Here is a 20,032-nt window from a genome sequence, read left to right as displayed (position 1 = left end):
ACCATACACAGAAAATCAAGTAGGAATCACTTCTCTTTATCTTCCGCCATATGAAACCCATTTTGATTTTTAAGCGCCGAAAAATACTTGTCTTTCTGTTGCTATTAGTAAAGCACCTTCTGCAAGGCCCCTCTGAGGGAGCAAATTAAATCACGCATGACGCTATTACTTTGCAAGGTAAGGCGCATTCCCTCGCTTTGCTCGCTTTTGATCCAGCTGAGAATATGCAATTCTGCAAAGAGATGCATTCACTTTCTTTTCGACTCCCCATAAATAGCGTAACCTACCCATCAGGTTCTGACGTTCCTCCTTTTTCTTGGCCTTCTGCTTTGCCTCCAGCTGGATGACCGATAGCGGCGAGGAGATGACGGGACTCGGGAGAGCACTGGCAGCATACCTGGCTAAAAGCCCCAGCCCACTCTCATCCAAGGCCGGGCCCGAAAGCCTGTCACTGCCGTTCATCATACACTCGTCAGGGTCCTCCTCAAACTCATCGTCGTCTTCCTCCTCTTCTGAGCTATAATCTAGCATGCAGAAAGAAAAGGAAGTACATTAAAAAGATTCTCAGGATCCACTGGCCAGAGATTCTTATAGGGAAAAATAACAAAATCCATCCTGGTTATACTGCGTTTAATCCATCCTCTGCTAAGGACAGAACCATGTTCCTTCCTCCTCTCGAAGATGATAGAAGGTATGGAGGATACATGTTTAATTTTTAACTGACAGAATCTTCAAGATAAAGCCAACGGGCTGCGTCTGCCCTTTACCAAAAAGGAAAATTCAGTTTTGTAGAAGCCCCGAGTACCCTACTTCTCATTCCTTCACTTCTCTGGCCCAAAGATTGCTTGCTGAAGCCCGGTGTTGTTTTCTCTTTCCTGTTTAATTCTACGTCAAGTCACTTTTGGGAAATTTAGAAAAGGAGGGGGGAAAAAACAACAACAAAAAACCAACCGATGCTGGTAGATGAATCTCACATTTAGCATGTGTGAAAGAGGCAAACTAATACGTCCAGGAAATCAAGAGAACTTGCAAAGAGAAAACAAAAATAAACAAGACTAAATGTGCCCAGGGATTCAGCGAGAACGAGACAGAAATGTGTCACGACTTCTAGTCTCGCTCTTTCTAAACGAGAAAGAGAAATCCAGGCTCCGTATGATACCATGGTGATGGTTGAGATCTCAAAATATCATCAGACTCGGATAATAAAAACTAAAATAAGCCATATTTTGAAAGCACGGGAAGGTGAATACATATGTAGGTGTGTGTCTATCTATCTATCTCAACCCTATGGAGAACGGCTCAATATATCATAAATTCCCGCTCACCAGCATGGGAGGCAAAAGCAAATATATTTCAGAAAAACCATCCAGGGGGAGAGTGTGACGCAGTGGCTAAAGCTACAGCCTCAGCCCCCTGGGGTTGTGGGTTCAAACCTACACTGCTCCTTGTGACGCTGGGCAAGTCACTTAATCCCCCCATTGGCCCAGGTACATAGTAACATAGTAAATGACGGCAGATAAAGACCCGAATGGTCCATCCAGTCTGCCCAACCCTATATGCTCTATAAAAATCAATCATTTAATTAAAATTGTCCTTTTTCTTAGATATTTCTGGGCCAGAGACCTGCCCGGTAGTGTGCTTAGGTTCTATCTACTGGAGTCTCCATCAAAGCCCTCCCCAGCCCGTCCTCAACTGAATGTCCACATACGGGACACAGACATAAGAACATAAGAAGCGCCATCTCCGGAACAGACCCTAGGTCCATCAAGTCCGGCGATCCGCACACGCGGAGGCCCCGCCAGGTGTACCCTGGCATAGTTTTGGTCCCCATATCGCTCCAAGCTTCTCGTAAAGAGAAGTGCATCTAGCCTACCCCTACCCATGTCACTTCATGCCACTCATAAGGAGACCATACTAGACTGCCCAGGACTGGGCAAATATTCCTTCAAAATATACCAATTAGATAGATTGTGAGCCTACCAGGACAGGCAAGGAAAAATGCTTGAGTAACTGAATAAAATTGCGTAAACCATTCTGAGCTCCCCTGGGAGAATGGGAAATTAAATAAAAAGCACCCAGAGCCCAAACTATGCTTAAGATCCTCTTTTTCAAATGAACCTGGGTTATGAAAGGGATTGCCTAGCCTTAATGCTGTATTAACGCTCTACATCGAAAAATAATGCATGTTTTTTTCCCGTGACTGGTGTCTTGATTCTTCTCCTGGTTGGGGGCTAACAGTGGAGGCTACGGGGTCCTTTTCCTTTGGTGATTTGAAGGCACTTTTTTCTTTGCATCGTATAATTTAGGGAAATCTTGATATTGCTGCGATGCATTTGTTCTGCTTGTGCTGTACTGTGTAAACTTGAGACAGATAAAATATATATGAAAAAATATACATGCAAGTAAAACCAGCATTTTTCAAACTAACCTCTTATTTGCTACACATGTATTTGGTTTAGTGAAGGGGAAATTTTTTTTATTTGTTTGGCCATTGTCCAAAGCTAATTTTACTTTCTTTTACACTGTCGTTCCAGAGGAAAAAAAAAAAAAAATCCCACTAAATTACTGGGCAAACATTAAAAAGAAAGCTCAGGCCCTACTAGCCTAAATATTATCCCCCCCCCCCCCAAAAAAAAAGAGGATGGATTGAGACCTCCGGGTTTTACTTCCATTGGTTTTCAACGGAAGTAAAACCCGGAGGTCTCGATCCGTCCTCCTTTTTCTGGAGCCGTATGGTAGCCCTAAAAAAGTATGGCTGTCTTTGGAACACGGGATCTGCTTTTGAAAAGGGCCCGATTCTGTAATTGGTGCCTGAATTGGCGGCTGCCTATAAAAACGGCGCTTCGGCGCCATTAAAAAAATTGCAGTTGACTGAGCCTACCACGAAACTCAGGCGCTGCTAATATAGGCCATGGATTTACTGGCCTACACTGCAGACACCCGAGAATCGCACCTAGTGGCCACCTCTAACCACGTCTACTGTGGCTGTAGGCACAATTAGGCGCCTTGCTGTAGACGCAATTACGATGCCTCCCGACGCCTACATTTTTTAACGAGTTTTTAAATGGTTTTTAATGGCGTGCTCAATTACTGCACTGATTAAAGCCAAGTAAAACAATTAAGAGCTCCTTCCACTAAACCGCAGAAGGGTTTCTTACTGCAAGCCGTCGAGGTAAATACTCTGACGCTCATTCGGTTCCTATGAGCGTTGGAGAGTTTCTCACTGGCATATGGTATGAAGCTTTAGTAAAATCCAGCGTTAAGTTAGACAGCAGTAGGGCTCCTAACTTAGGGCCTATTTACAGAATCGGGCCATTACGGCCCATCTTTCACTTTGTGTTGTTCCCTGGGTCCACTGAACCCTTTTGAATTGCAGGCCCTAAGGCTGAGGGGCGACTTTCCTTCTGCTAAGTTAGAAAGGGCTGGGTTCCGGCTTACAGAGCCTTCCTTTGGAATATAATTTTTCCCTACTTTGTAACCCTTCCTAACTTAGTCCAGTCATAGCAGTGACCCGTTCTCAAGCAGGGACCATGCACCAGGGCTCCTCCCTGAACCCTGCAGTCACGGGCCCTGAATCCAGGCCTCGCTGTTGCCCGATGACCGGGACTCATTCTCCGTCCCCCAGAAGCTGCGAATGCCGCCTCTGCAGAATCCCCGCTGCAACTGCCTCCAGGAGCGGAAGGCCCAAGCAAGGGAGTCCAATTCAGTTCCTGGGCCTGGCACTGGGCAGCCCCTGAGCTGGCCCCATCACACGGCTACCCTTCCTTAAACCCAGAGATCGCCACTTCAACTATTTTCAATAAGGAGAACGTCGGTGGGGGAGGAAAAAAGGTCTACGGTTCAGGTGTAACAAGTGGCGCTAATTTTAAAAAAATCATTTGCATCCTAATCATAGGGTAACTTTTTCAGACGTCTCTTTTTATATTTTTTGCCCAATATTTTGCAGTTTTTTTTAGCTTAAACATACTAGTTTAGTTTAAGATTCATGAACATGGTTGAACTGAAAGAAAGGTTCATGTCAGATAGCAGTATAGAATTTAAGCCATTTTCCAGATTCTGTGGCAGTGTGTCTGTCATATGGGAACTTAACTATGGAATAATATTCCTCTTTGGCTGAGAGCACTAGATTCTCTTCAAATCTTCCGTAAACACTTTTAAAAAACTTGGTTATTCACCAAATTGTAAACTTTCCTTTTTAGTATTTTACCCTTAACATGATACACTGTAAACCGAATCGAGCTTTATTTTCATAAAGATGACACGGTCTATAAATTTAAGTTTTCGTTTAGTTTAGTAAAAGCAGGCAAAGAGAAGAACCCCTCACCTTCAGATATACGCAGAAACGACAAAAAAAGGCAAGAGGGGATGTCTATTCAACCCCAAATAAAGTCCCGACAAGGATCACCGTTTTCGGCGCGTGAAAGACGCCTTCTTCAAGGGACACTTCGCTGAAACGAAGCAGAGTTGAAGAACTCTTTAAATGGCGTCTTCCACGCGCCGAAAACGGAGATCCTTATTAGGACCTTTTGTCTCCAATAAGGGCTTTATTTTGGGGTTGACTAGACATCCCCCCCCTTGCCTTTTTTTTGTTGTTTCTGTCATATGGGAAAGCCTTGGGAAATGCGTGGAGCTTTTGAAACGTCTACTCGTTGTATCCAGGAACGCGATTACAAATGCACGGCCATTCTCTGCCTTTTCCCTATCTGATACCATCACTCCACTGACTGAGTGCTTTAGGGACCACACTGTAAATATCCATTAATGTTTTCACGGGAAAATAATGATTACATTTAACAAGGGTGAATTATTATATCAGCAAATATAAGGAACATGGGAACTAAGAACACCTGAAGTCTTCTAAAAACTCCTTCATTTGGAAAATGGTCCCCTCTCCCTTCAGCCGGATCAGAACATGTCACATGACTTCTACTGTCCCTTTTTTTCCCCCCCTCTCCCCCAAACACACGCATTGATCTCTCAGGATGGATAAAAAATTAATTATTCCCTATCTAAATAAAATTAACTCCACAAAACCAAAATCTAACCCCCCACCCCACCCCGTTTTACAGAGCCGTGCTAGAGGCTGCCACGCGGCAAAAGCCTCGAAGCCCTTTAAATACCTCTGAGGGCTTTGGGGCAGTTACGGCAGCGGCAGCCACTAGCACGGATTTCTAAAAGGGGAGGGGGTAGTTTGCTCATGGTTTGATATTGAAAATAGAAAGAATATTTGAATCAAATTTGTTTCACTGATAACTGAACTCAATATCTGGTTAGCAAAATATAAATAAATAAATATATCTATATATTTTTGCCAACACAACCAGGAAAGAAAACGCAGCTAAAATAATATTCATTTCCAGTCATCGAGGGCTATTGATACATAAGATTTTCCAGGTACCTCTAATGAATATGTACGAGAGAGATTTTAATTTCAATGGAGGTGGGAGGCATGCAAATCCCTCTCATGCATATTTATTGCGGCTAGCTTGAAAGTCCAACCTGTTTATTGCACTCAAGGACTGGAAGAGAATACGACTTACACAAAATAAAAAAGTTCTGGAATGCCACGCTTGGTATTTTGGGAGATAAAAAGAAGGTATTGTAGAATGTTAGATAAGTCATGAAAAACAGTTATAGTTCCTTGTTAAAAAAATTAACAGAAATTCCTATAGGTTATTTAATTTCCAAAGACTGATGTGTCGCTGTAAGAAAATGAGTCATAAGAAGCACAGGGAGGGGAAAAAACACACACACACACACACACAAAAGCACACTTTAGGATTTAGATAAGATTATAAAAACATAATTTTCTCACAATATCAAGCAAGCATATAGCATACAAAGCAGGGCTAAGTGCAGGCAGACGTTAGACAGCTATTGGGTCCTCTTATCACTGGCTTGGAATAATCAAATTCTTGATGGGGTTCTGCTTCCGCCAAAACCCAAACAAAATATCCACATTTGCTTCAGGTTCTCTGTTTAATGAATAATGCTGCTGACTCCAGAAATGTTTTTATAAATTGTAATCAAAGGCAGAGGTTTCTTGAAAAAACAACAACCCCAAAACAAAGAAAAAAATAGCCCTTAAAAATCCATTGCACTCTTCCCTGCTCATATACTAGTAATCCATTCTTTTCTAAAGCTACAGAGACTGTGGAGACAGATGTTGCTGATTGCGATTTTCATTCAAAAGAGAAGAGTCAATAAATGATATCCACAACTTGGAAAGGGGACCCAGCACAGTCCGTGTTTCGACCTATGTGTCTTCCTCAGGGGTCCTAAGGGGGTAAATGGGTATACTGAAGCATTTATGACATTATGTGGGTCTTGTACTAAGGCATGCTAGTCGATTTAGCTAGTGTACTTTAGTAAAAGACCCCTATGTGATAGGGGAGCACTTGAAAATGACAGTGTGTACATAGCGAATAAGAGCAGATAAATAGAAAAATGTTTACATGGTGGATAAAGACATGTACGTGGTGTGTGTAAAAAAAGAAAAAAGAAAAGATGGATGATTTTGGACCTTTATATAAAAGAGGTGAGGTGCGCATGTATATAGCCATTCTTTTCTACCATGTCAAAGAACGATGTTTGAACTAGAGATTTACACGGGAATGGGGATCGTGGGAATCCCCCCTAACCCATGGGACTCCCACAGGGACCCCCCTCTGGCCCACGGGACTCCCACGGGGATGGAAGGCTTTGGAAGCAGGGTTCGTCCATATAATATAATGGACACGTCAGCCTTAGTAAAAGAGGGGGTTTATAAGTTAATTACCTGAACAGAAAACAAAAAAAGGGTTCCACCAAAGAGATTCCACAAGGAAAACAGCAAAAGAAACTGTGGAATTGATGATCCTGTCAGAAGTAATTGCTGCTTTTTATGGGGACGGGCAGGGATGGAGGTAATTCCTTACGGGGACGGGTGTGGACGGAGAGGATCCTGGCGGGGATGGGTGGGATTTCTGTCCCCGTGCAACTCTCTAGTTTGAACTGGCAAACTCAAAGGACATGTTTCTGACCTGAGAAAGTGCCGAGTACTGTTATGTAATAACCCTACATTAGATGGAGTCGAGCTATGATCTTTGAATCTAATTATATTAAGAATTATGTCATTACATTTTCTGATAGGCGCCCAAGGGAAGCATCTATGCTAAAGGGATTTGTAACAAGAAATGTCATAAAACTGTGTCGAAATCAATATGGGCAAATCTTAGGGCAAGCAAGCACCATTTGCTGTGAGCAACTAAAAGTGAAAGTTTCTCAACCAGCTAAGAATATCCAGCCGTCTGTTGAGAAACCATCATAATAATATATAGCCCAATTCGGAAGCACAATTAATGCCACATTGACATTGGCTGAAAGGTAATTGGCTCTTGCCAGCAAAATATCACACAATTATTGTTCAGTGATCTCTTTATTGAAGCCAAATGTCAAAAGTTGTTTTGAGGGTCATCTCAGAAGCTTTTGTGTTGAGCACGAGGATCATCCCACAGCTTCTGTGACATGTACGGCATTGGATGAATGTTCAAAAATGGTAGTTTTCTAGCTAAAATTAGGGATGACCCCCCCTCCTTATAAGGAGAGTTAGGCTTTCTAAATTAAATATGACGAATGTATCGCACCACATTCAACAACTTCGCCCAATTACATTGTGATGTTCCAACATCTCTTCCTCCCCTATCTCTGCTCTGGCAATAGGCTTTAGGAAGTGACACGGTGACAGAATTTATCATGGTTCTCGTCCCCACGGATAACCATGGGAAACCATCCTGTGTCGTTCTTTAGTGTCTATCTCAACCTCAGTCCTTCTAGACCAGCATTCTTCAATGCAAGGCTTGAGGGTCAGTGGCTGAGGCCCATTCATACTCTTATTTGAGCCAAGTATAGGATGATGAGGTTGGCTCTTAGGCATTGGTGGATTGAGGTATTATGACATCACAGTATCAGCTCTGGATACCAGAGACTGTCATTCTTTAGTGTCTGTCTCAACCTCAGTCACCAGCATTCAGGCTTGAGGGTCAGTGGCTGGGCCCCTTCATACTCTGATTCTTATTTGAGTCAAGTATAGGATAAGAAACCCATTGTGATGAGGTTGGCTCTTATTGGTGGAATGAAGCATTATGACATCACAATGCAAAGCTTGAGGGTCAGTGGCTGAGCCCATTCATACTCTGATTCTTCCCTCTCTCCTTAAATGGGGATGGTTTCCCGCAGTTATCCGCAGGGATGAGAATGGTGATGAATTTTGTCACTATGTCATTCTCTACCACCTCTTTTAGCGAATGCTCTCTTATCTGCCCAGAACGCAAAAAAGGTAAATTCCTAAACAGGTTGCAGCTCTCTGATGCTAACAGCTACTTTTTCTGGAGTCTTCAGCAGGTAAAGTGCACAGAATACATTCGAGAATATTGATTTATTCCAACAAAAGTTATACCAAAATGGACATTTTATAGGTACTTTCCGATTAGAAAATTAATATAGAAATTCCCCTTCAACGTAGAGTCTACATAATGTATTACAGACGTGGATGCATCACCAATTAAAAAAAAGACCTGTGGTGTCAGAGACGATAAAAGAAAAGGTATTTTTGCCTACCTACGTAATGTTCAAGGCTCTGTTGGCATGGAAACTGACCCCCTGCTGTGCGGTGTCTGCCCTACTCCCAGCCAATCACTTTGCTTCTTTAGTGCAGCGGGAGAGCAAATGCAAGTTACCGATACAGACATTCAAAGCATCATGAGTAGGGGTCAAGGGTGAAGGGTGCTCAAGCAGCTGCAAGGAGAAAGCAAGCAATCTAGAAAAGCTGGGTTAATTTATATTCTGGTTTTAGTATCAGGGAAAGCCATTAGAAATCCCTATTACCCAAATATCCCTTAAAGAGACCATTCAAAAAAAATGCGTATAATTTGCAACAAATGTCCCCGCCTCCTCCCCTCTGCACATACCCAGTGGTTTTCGCTCTTCCCTGCTGAATGACCACCATGTTAAACAGGAATTGCAGGGGTGCTCAATTTTAGTCACCAATTCTGGATTTCTGGAGCCTTAATGGTGACCTGGGATCATCTTGAAATACAGAACAGTGCAATCACAAGGGGAAATGTCTTGAAATACACCAGCCGTATCAGTTGCAACAAAGCAAGCAGTTTCCTGAAAGAATTTGCACCCCCTGGAGGCTAGTATTGTAAACTTCCCCCATAATTAAGAGGGTGTAGATTTGATGCTCAAGTGAAGCTACACCAGGATATTCAGGTCAAAGGAAATGGAATTTCATCTTTTGTCACGTGGCTAAGAATTGTTTCTGTAATGCATCAAATGATATCACAAGTCATTCAAACCAAAGCTTAAAAAGTAGTTTCCACCTTTATTCTGTGGTCTGGGTATCGGTTCTTTGGCAACTCCACGAATCTTTTCTCAATTTTAATTTGACTTGTTCAGATTCAAAATGGCGGGGTCAAGATCACTTTCAGCAAGTTTGTCAGCGTCATTTGGGTTATTTTGATTTTGTTATTCAAAAATTCCTGGTCTTATTAGAGGGAAAAGTTTTATCATTTAAGATTCAACAATAAGATGTGTCTTTTTGGAGTTTTGGGGGTTAAATCCTTTTCTTTCAATTTAGATCTTTTTCTTTGCAGGACATAATAGAGGGCAACGGGGAGATAGGTGGCCATTTGTTTTATGGCCGAAACTAAGGTGGTTTTGTCACTCAGCGAGGTTCATATCTCTTTTAGCATTTCTGGTTGATTGTATTGGTCCAATTATTTTCTCTTAAAACCAATGAACAACTTCAGAATGAGTGGAAAGACCATATATATTTCTACCCAAAACACTCTTGCATTTTTTTTTGGAGAATGTGAAAATTAACCTACATACATTTCTATAATACATTCAATCAAAACAAAAGGTTGAGGGAAGGTTCAGTTTTGTTTGCTGTGAGGAAAACGTAGCCAATGCAAATCACACTCCGGGATATTTGAATAATAGAGACAGATTGCAAGATTGTATTAAAATCATTCTAATTATTGGAGTGGTGGGGGGGGAAGGGAGGAAAAAGCGGAATGAAGGGAAGCAAAATCTAAATTACCTAATAAGAGACACAGCAAGAGAGACAAAGCACACTTGTTTAGTTAAAAATGAACTTGATATGTTTAATAAAGCTTGGTATACCAAATCGCAATACAAACATCGAATCGCACACCCACACAACAGTTTTCCATTTACAAAACCCTTTGAAGCCTTTATAAGGCTCATGTCAAAGAAAAAAAATGGTGCTGTACGGAGGTAGTGAGCAAATAAAGAGAGAGGGCATGTGGAGACTGAAAACCGGTCAGTTAGAGGGGGCTCTAAGAGAGCCAATATTATTATCACAATAATACAAGTACAAAAAAAAGGTTCTAGAGATGAAGCAGACTACGCTGCCAGAAACAAAGATGGCCGCCCTTAATTTGGCCATCAAAGATGGCTGAATTCAACTGTGCCATCTCTCTCTCTATATATACATGTATAGATGGTATTATTGGTTGTGTTTTTGTTTTTAATTTAGTAACCTTGATCAAACGAGTCCTCCGAGGAATCACTGAAGGAAGATCCAGCTTCGGCTTCTCGCAGCAGCAAGCAAAACTGCTGCGTCCTAGTCGCGGCCTGCTTTGATTTCAGAGTCCCAGCGGCCGGCATTCCCCTGGTGGCCGGTTTGAAGCCTCCGGCTGTCTTGCTGCTCTTTTTGGCCACTATGCTGTAGAGACTAGATTGCCTCAGTCTGGAAACAGATGACGACTGGGGAGGCCACTCCTCCCTTAAAGATTCATCGTCTTCCTCAGAGTCTGTATCTGTATGTGAAAGTAGTTTTTAACAGACATAAGTAAAGAAAGAAAGAATCAAAAGTTTGCTACCTTTGTTGTCTAAGTAAAATTGAAATGTTAAGGGCCCTTCTAATATAATGCATTAAGCAGCTAGAGACCAATTCCGTAACAGTACGCATCTATATGGCACCTACCACTACTACGACTTATCATTTCTATAGCGCTACCAGGCTTACACAGTGCTGTACACCAGAACATGGTAGAGACAGTCCCGCGCGAATGAGCTCACAATCTATTTGAGACAGACAAACTGGATAAAAAGGTGCATCTATACACATTGCACAGGAGGGGGAATTACAGAGGGAGTGACAAAGACAGGGATTTTTAGTAGAGAATGACACAGGAACAAATTTTCCCCCCGATCCCGCAGGAACCCATTTTCCCATTCCGGCAAGTTCTTTTCCTGTCCCTGCCCCATTCCTAAAAGTTCCTTTCTCATCTGCACAAGCCTCAAACCCTTTAAAATCCTAAATAGCAACATTCTAGGGCTCACATTGTGATGCCATAATGCCTCATTCCACCAATGACTAAGCTCCGTCCTCACCTGCAGAAGCCTCAAATCCTTCAAAATCATAAGTAGCAACATTCTAGGGCTCAGATTGTGATGTCATAATGCCTCATTCCACCAATGCCTAAGTTCCGTCCTCATCTGCACAAGCCTCAAACCCTTTAAAATCCTAAATAGAAACATTTTAGAGCTCAGTGTGATGTCATAATGCCTCATTCCACCAATGTCTAAGCTCCGCCCTCATCTGCACAAGCCTCAAACCCTTTAAAATCCTAAGTAGCAACATTCTAGAGCTCAGAGTGTGATGTCATAATGCCTCATTCCACCAATGCCTAAGCTCCGTCCTCATCTGCACAAGCCTCGAACCCTTTCAAATCCTAAGTAGCAACATTCTAGAGCTCAGATTGTGATGTCATAATGCCTCACTCCACCAATGCCTAAGCTCCGTCCTCATCTGCACAAGCCCCAAACACTTTAAAATCTTAAGTGTGCGAGGCTTGTGCAATTAAGGCAGAGCTTACAGGACAGGGACAGCGACAAAACCCGCGGGGACGGGACAGAGAAATTGAATTCCTGCGGGGACGGGGAAAATTGGTCCCCGTGTCATTCTCTAGTGCTTAGCAGGTAGGCTGGAATTTGGAACTGAGAGCAGCTTGAAAGAAGTGGGCTTTGAGTCTGGATTTGAAGATGGCCAGGGACGCAGCTTGACGCACCAAGTCAGGCAGTTTGTTCCAGGCATACAGTGGTGCAAAACAGAAGGGACGGAGTCTGGAGATGGCCAAAGAGGAGAAGTATAGAGGCAGAGTATAGGGAAAGATGAGAGAGGAGAAACCCTGAGGAGCTCCTGAGTGAATACGCTTGTGGGTCAGCAAGAGGAGTTTGAACTGTATGCGGAACGGATAGGGGGCCAATTAAGTGACAGCAGAAGAGGGGTAGTGTGGGCAATGCGACATTGGCGGAATATGAGGCGTGCAGCAGCATTTTGAACAGATTGAAGGGGAGAGAGAGGGTTGCAGTAGTCTAGGCGAAAGGTGAGGAGGGTCTTAGCAGTGCACTCAAAGAGGAAGGGTCGGATTTTGGCGACGCTGTACAGAAAGAAACGACAGGTTTTGGAGGTCTGTTGGTTCTGTGACGAGGAGGAGATCACCCCGAGGTTACAAGCTGTCAAGACAGGGATGTTGTCCACAGAAATAGAGAACGGGAGAAGAGGAGAGGCGGGTTTAGGATACATTACAGAACGGAACCCCCGCGAATTTTGAAAAACCGTGAGAGGGCAGCTGGGGCGCCGGCGGGTGCTTAAATTGTACTTACGGAGCCGGGCACATTTTCCGATCGCCTCTTCATGATACTGAAGCCATGGTTCCACCAATCAGGAGCTGCTTTGACACGCTATCTGGCGTATCAAAGCAGCTCCTGATTGGCGTAGCCATGACTTTAGTACCAGGAAGAGGCGGTCGGAAAATACCGCGAATTACTGAGTCCGCGATTTGCGAACCGCGAATACGGGGAGGTTTACTGTATATGTAAAAGAAGTAGATGCCCACGAGTGAAACAGGTCAAAAATACGTGACTATAATCCAAGCGAGAGCACTTTTGACAGCCATAGAGCTGGTATAAGTGCTCACACCTACATGCTGTAGTTACATATGCAACTTACACGTGAGTTCAGGCGTGTGGAAAATATGTGCTGTGTAAGGTATGCACTTATTTACAAAATTGCACTTAAGTGGATTGTCTGCATTTACATGTGCATACGTGTACATAATCACGCACGTATGCATATTATCGCTAAGATGCTAACATTTCCGCACCAAAGGAACACAAAAAAAGCACAAAAGGCCTTCAAGTTCCGGGTAATTCTACTTTAACGATGGACCCCCACATGGGCCGTGTTTCAGCGTCACCACCCGTCTCAGGGCTCAGAAAGTCTTGTCGTTCAGTGTAAAAAAGATCAAATCTTTTCCCGAACTTGCGAAAAAGAAACCCGCTCAGTCTAACGGTTAAGCTGCGCGCGTACGTTCTGCTGTGCAATTCGCAGGTTACTGCACGCCGCGCGAGAGGGCGGGAACTGGGCAGAGAATGGATGTGGATCGCACCCTGTGGTAGTGTACAGTACTGCCGGGGCTGCATTACGGCCTTCTCGGGAGGAAGCGATAAGCGCCTCCACGCCAATTGCAAAGACAGTGTGCATTACGACACATTTCAGTCCAGTAACTGCAGAGAGCAGGCCACGTAAATCAGGGATCTCAAAGTCCCTCCTTGAGGGCCGCAATCCAGTCGGGTTTTCAAGATTTCCCCAATGAATCTGCATCGAAAGCAGTGCATGCACATAGATCTCATGCATATTCATTGGGGAAATCCTGAAAACCCGACTGGATTGCGGCCCTCAAGGAGGGACTATGAGACCCCTGGTCTAGATCAGGGGTGGGCAACTCCGGTCCTCGAGGGCCAGAATCCAGTCGGGTTTTCAGGATTTCCCCAATGAATATGCATTGAAAGCAGTGCATGCACATCGATCTCATGCAGATTCATTGGGGAAATCCTGAAAACCCGACTGGATTGCGGCCCTCAAGGAGGGACTTTGAGATCCCTAGTCTAGATCAGGGGTGGACAACTCCGGTCCTCGAGGGCCAGAATCCAGTCGGGTTTTCAGGATTTCCTCAATGAATCTGCATTGAAAGCAGTGCATGCACATCGATCTCATGCAGATTCATTGGGGAAATCCTGAAAACCCGACTGGATTGCGGCCCTCAAGGAGGGACTTTGAGACCCCTGATGTAAATGATAGAATTCCATACATGTTAACATCTGGGCAGGATTTAGTCAAAACAACCTAGAAGGGGAAACTTTAATTCAAAGATTGGGAGCTCAAAAGGAAAATGTCCAAACGTCATATGCATAAATTTTAAATCTGCATAGAAACTTTTCATCAATTCACTCTTAAGGAAAACATATGATCAGGGACCTGGACCCTGGACCCGGAGAATACTCCCCATACGTAGCCTCTCCATCCAGCCATCGCATATTTTTTTAATTTATAACTTATGTTCTCTTGAAAATGCGAACCTTAACTATTGCACACATTCAAAAGATTTGTGAAACACTGATCTCAATTTTAAGATTACAAAAATATGCACTGGCTGTATACATCAGTCTAAAATATGACTACGTAAAAATATTCAATATTTTTGCCCCAAGTCATCAATATAATTCAATACCTCAATCAATATAATTCAATATCTCAATTTTAAGATTACAAAAATATGCACTGGCTGTATACATCAGTCTAAAATATGACTACATTGAAAAAATTCAATATTATATTGATGACTTGGGGCAAAAATATTCTGCCCACTCTCATGAAGGCAAGGGTATTTACTTCATGGCTGTCCCGACGGCTATGCAAGCGATACGACTGCACAGGGAGAAAAAGAGGAAAAATCGATTCCCATCCATTGCTGCCTCCGGAGGGGCCGCATCTCTGCCCGCAGAGGTCAGCATTTTATTTTTTTTTAAAACACTGCTCATCGCCAGCTAAATTAGCCTGGATATTCAGTGCTGGGCCATGTCTGAATGCCAGCATTTAATATCGGGGGCTAAATTTACTGGGGGATGGCTGCCGGAGCTTATACAGTTCCCGATTGATATTCGGCAGGGACCAGCATAACTAAGTGGGTCCAGACACTGAATATTGCCGGCACCATATTTAATAAAGGGCAAATCCAGATAAATGACCCTGCCTCATTCTGTCCCCACCCCTTCTGTCTCCAGCCCCGCCCAGTTTTGCCTCCAGCCCCGCCCCCAAGAAGCCTCGCCTCTTTTTTCCTGACTTCCAGGTCATGTCTGGAGGGCCTCCAGCATGCGCAGATGCTTGTGACATCATCCGTGCATGCTTGCTGAAGTCCCTCCATACACGGCCGGAGCACGGGGCTTTCCAAAACCTGGACAAACTGCCGGGTTTTGGAAAGTCCATCTGGGAACCCGGCCAGCCCTCTAAAAATAGGACATGTCCAGGTTTTCCCAGACGTCTGGCTCCTTCCCAAAGTCCCTTTTGCACCACCCCTGACAGGCCCCACTTTTTTGTTGGGTGGTCTAAGGTGATATTTAGTGGCATTGTTTGACTAAGCGGTGATAATCTGCGGCACTTAACATGATAAGTGAGTTAAATGGGCAGGAGAGGCTCTGGCCCAGTTACATCACTTTGAATATTAGACGGTATAACTTAAATGTGCAACTCTTTTTGCATGTGTAGGTAATGAAGTGGACACAGGGGGAAGGCGTAATGGTGGGGCATGATTGGGTCCCACACTTACCACACATGACTTTCAACATTAATTTGCACTCAAAAACAAGCACATCCATCGCATTGATTAGCAATTCTATTCTACAATTACCCAAACATAGCTTAAAGAACTTTAAATAAATAACTCTCAAATTTAATTTTTTAAAAAATTGGTTTTGCTATTTTATCATTTCAATGACAACGTGCCACAAAAAAAACATTTGCTCTGTTTAGTGTGCCGGAGCTGAAAAGATTTGAGAGACACTGTTTTAGGGAAAGCTTTTCCCCACAGAGGATGGTGTCATTTGATTAACACAGAAGACATGCAGGTTATAAGGAGTCACTGCTCCCTCCAAGCCAAAGAATATCCTTCATCAGAGAGATCTTATAGCCACCCCCCATCCCACCACAGCAATTACTGTCCCAGCTTCAGCTTGCATCTTCAGCTTGGAGGGAGCAGTGACCCCTTATAACCCTCATGTCTTCTGTGTTAACCAAATGACACCATTCTCTGTGGAGAAAAGCTTTCCCTAAAGGATTGCCACAGAGTTTGAGACTCCTGATGAAGGCCGTTGGGCCGAAACACTTACAGGTGGAGTCTCATTTGATGCAACAAACTATCTGAGCACCTCAGGTTGCCTTCGCTGTTATTTTCGATACTCTACCTCTGAGAGGGTGGTTTTCCTGTTTCGTTATGTAAATTAGACTTTTCATAATCTATGCATGCACCTATGAACCCCTGCCCCCTCTGCCCAAACTCTACCCCATCGTGTCAGCATGCATAATTTTACACTGGTCAAAATTCTGTAACCCTTGGGTATGGCCACCTACATCTGGAAATGACTTCATCAAAATGGCCTCCTTAAAGGTATTCATAGGCATCTATTCAGCATTTCCCCACATTTTAATAACCTCTCCCCAGCCACTACAATAATAATGACTAATAATAATAATAATAATAATAATATAATAATATAACTATTATACTAATAATAATAATATTATATTTATTATTAGTATAATAATAATAATAATAATAATATAGTATAATAATAATAATATAGTATAATAATAATATTATTATACTAATAACTAATAATATAATAATATAACTAATGACTAATAATAATAATATAATAATAACTTTATTTTATATACCGCAGTACCACAAACAATTCAGAGCAGTTTACAATGTAAGAGACTGTACATTTATAGCGAAGATACAATGAGAACTGTACATATTCAGTAAAGGTGTTTCAACAGCGAGGCACCATGTAATTTTACCATGCAGGAGACTGTACGTATACAGCGGAGATTATATATATATATAGTAGAGAGGCAGTGCGAGAGGCTTATAAAGGACAAAGCGGTGTACAAAACCAATACAGGGTGGTGAATGTCAAGAAGACAACCAGTATCAATTACTGGATGGAGGTATTTGATTATTTGGTGATGAGGGGGGTTCAAGAAATTTGTCGTAGAGGAAAGATTTGAGAGATTTCCTGAAGGATGAGTAGGATGGGGCAGATGAGATGAGGGTGGTCAGGCAGTTTGTCCATCTGCCAGCTTGGTATGAGAGAGTTCTATTGAGGAATCTTTTGTGGGTGCATCCCTTTGGGGAAGGGTAGGTAAACAGGTTGGCATTGCGCGTGCGAGTGGTTACAGGGAACACGAAGTGGTGAGACAGATATATCTAGAAGTTACAAGTCACAGTAGGGCCCTTGCCCAGGCCATTAGATGCCACCTTTTACTGCATCAAGGAACTCCCCCTCCCCTCCTCACCAGAGGCCGTGAATACGGACTTTTCAGCATTCCCATTCTTGAAATATGGAAGACCTGACCCAGGTTTTCCATCTCAGCTACCAGATCAGCCTCAACAAATGCCATAGTCAAACATTTGCATCAAATTAATTGCTTTATCTAAACCTTTATAAATGAAAACAAAACCAAGTTTATAAGTTAATATAAATTAATATCTGCTGATTCATCCTTTTTGCTTCACATTTATGGCATAAGAATTAGAGAGCGGCAAATAGCTCTTCAGTCTGAAACACTCTTATGGGAGCACAGAAAAGAATTTTGAGCATAAAATGAAATGTAAATGTCACTTACTATACGAGTAGCTGCTAATTTCCGAAATGGCTGGTGAATGAGAAGCCTTCAGCAGACCCTTGACCTTTAACCCCACCTCCATCTTCTTAATTTTGGCAGCCATTTTGTTTTTACCTTCTTTGGAGATCTTCAGTGGCAAACTTAAGCCTTTGGTCCTTTTTTTCTGCCCATCCTTGCCCAGCAAGGTCTCTTGGGGAGTCAAATATTTGGTGCTGCCTCCTTCTCTACACTTCTGCTTGCTTCCGCATGTGTCTGAAAACTTAAAAGGAGACTTCAGCTTGTCATGTTTGGTGAGCGACAAGGCTTTGTCCAACTTGCTTGCTAACTGCTCTTGATCACTGGTTCTCTTTTTCTTCCTACTCCTTTCCTGAATCTGAAAAAAATAGAGGGATAAGTAATAAATGAAGTAGACATGATTCTTCACATTAGACATGTTAACAGGTTGGACAATTTTCAAAACTTACCCCACCCCTCACATGGATTCCTATATATCACAACTGTACTGACCTCGTTTGGAAAACTTGATGTTCCTTCATGCTCATCCCAGCTTCGATTCCTCCCTTTCATTTTTCCACTTACACCTTCCATCTCATCCTCCTCGGCAAATGCCCCTTTTGATCTTTTCCTCATCCCTTCCCCTGTCTCAGAGTCTTCTGAAAGCAGCAAGGATTTGCTTAGCCTGAAAGTCAGACAACAGAGAAAAAGAGTTCACTCAAGTCTGTAGTGAGTACCGAAAACAAAGGTCCATCTTACAGAGATAATAATATGCACGTCACAGGTTTGTATCTAGCCTCTAGTGAGGGAAAGCAGACCGTGTGCACTTCTGTATCTTTTGTACTAAGGGAGGTGGGGGTGGAGAAGAAAAGGTGAAAAATATGACCCTTTAATTCAAAAGCTAATTCCGCCAAAACTGCAGGTGGTTCTTTTCCGCATTGACATCAAATCGCAGACATGTACGTACATATATGTCTATATTACTCCTGCTGGGGCCTGTCATACAAATTTCTGCACAGAAATAATTTTATTTATCAGTCCTTTTGCTATGGCAAACTATTGGATTTTGCAAGCGCAAAATGCAGTGCATCTCACTATATACCTATGGGATACATGGCACTTAGCACATACTAAGAGGAAGATTCTCTAATATTGGCGGTAAAATCCGATGGGCCGCACTTACATGAGTCAATCTTGAAAAACCGCGCATGCAAATGAGGTTTGCGGAAGGTCGTCAAATGTACATGCAATGAGTCGCTGGTAATAGCGATTGGCACTCGCGCAGTATAGACCATGGTAAGAGGCGTAGATGTGCCGGGAAAAGCTATGCCGTAGCCACGCATATAGTGGGTATGCCTTATGGGAGCGCAATACACGCACACGTCGCCAGCAAACGCTACGTCGTTGCGTCAATCATAGGCTTGCCAGCGCTATTGGATGGAGGGGAGGTGCAAGCATCGGCTTTCAACAAGCGCGCATAAGACACGCCTTTAATGCAAGAACTCGAGATCATTTTTCCCCCCCAAACTACAGTGGTGCCTCACACAACGAACTTAATTCGTTCCAGGAGCAAGTTTGTTATGCGAAAAGTTCGTTATGTGAAACGCGTTAAGCGCAGTGACTAACGACTGCCTGCAGTGCCTGCGCGGAAGGATGCAATACATCGGCAGCGATCGTGGAAGCTTGGGTGACTTCGTTGTGTGAAACGAAGTTCGTTGTATGAATCATGACATGAAGTTCGTTGTGTGCAGCGTTCGCTGTGCGAGGCGTTCTTTATGCGAGGCACCACTGTACTAAAATTTATGTGGATGGTATATTTTATTTTATGAGGAGTCATAGCTAGAAAAACAGTATGCCTCCCCCCCCTCCCGACCAGCCAGTAATGTTTGGATGTCAAAAGCCGGCGCCGTGCTCGAGGAATCACCCGGCAATGATGAAGAATTACCCGGAGTGCTCGTTTTACATTACATTACATTACTTATTTCTATTCCGCCTCAACCTTGCAGTTCTGGGCGGATTACAAAAGAGACATCTGGACATTTCCAGGATGATTACAAAGAGACTTCTGGACTTTTCCAGAAGAGTTACAAGAAGAACGGTGTAGTATAGTTTGGTGACAGGTCAAAAGCGCGCAAGACAATCGCGCGCATACAACTCAGCGCTAAGACAATGGCGCTCACAGACAATTGCGCTAAAGACAATTGCGTGCAACTATATCTCCGCGCAAGACAATTCAATTGTCTATGAACCGTATAGTTTAGGGAATGGGAACGGGTT

The 20,032-nt window shown here is 43.1% G+C and overlaps 1 protein-coding gene across 6 annotated transcripts in view; it reads right to left on the bottom strand.

Annotated features, from left to right (window-relative positions):
- TNRC18 (trinucleotide repeat containing 18) overlaps window positions 1-20,032 on the bottom strand; it is a 223,838-nt gene that overhangs the window by 72,486 nt on the left and 131,320 nt on the right. For 5 of the 6 annotated variants that reach the window (XM_033914995.1, XM_033914997.1, XM_033914998.1 and 2 more), the window contains 4 exons: window positions 18,269-18,440; window positions 17,762-18,134; window positions 10,548-10,826; window positions 288-524 (listed from right to left, as the gene is read on the bottom strand). In XM_033914995.1, coding sequence (XP_033770886.1) covers window positions 288-524; window positions 10,548-10,826; window positions 17,762-18,134; window positions 18,269-18,440 — 1,061 coding nt within the window. The remainder of the gene's footprint in view (window positions 1-287; window positions 525-10,547; window positions 10,827-17,761; window positions 18,135-18,268; window positions 18,441-20,032) is intronic. The other variant, XM_033914996.1, reaches the window with a different exon arrangement.

Source organism: Geotrypetes seraphini, chromosome 11 (assembly GCF_902459505.1).
Source record: "Geotrypetes seraphini chromosome 11, aGeoSer1.1, whole genome shotgun sequence".
NCBI lineage: Eukaryota > Metazoa > Chordata > Amphibia > Gymnophiona > Dermophiidae > Geotrypetes > Geotrypetes seraphini.
Note: the sequence above shows the minus strand (reverse complement) of the source record. Positions and strands in the feature narration are given on the sequence as shown.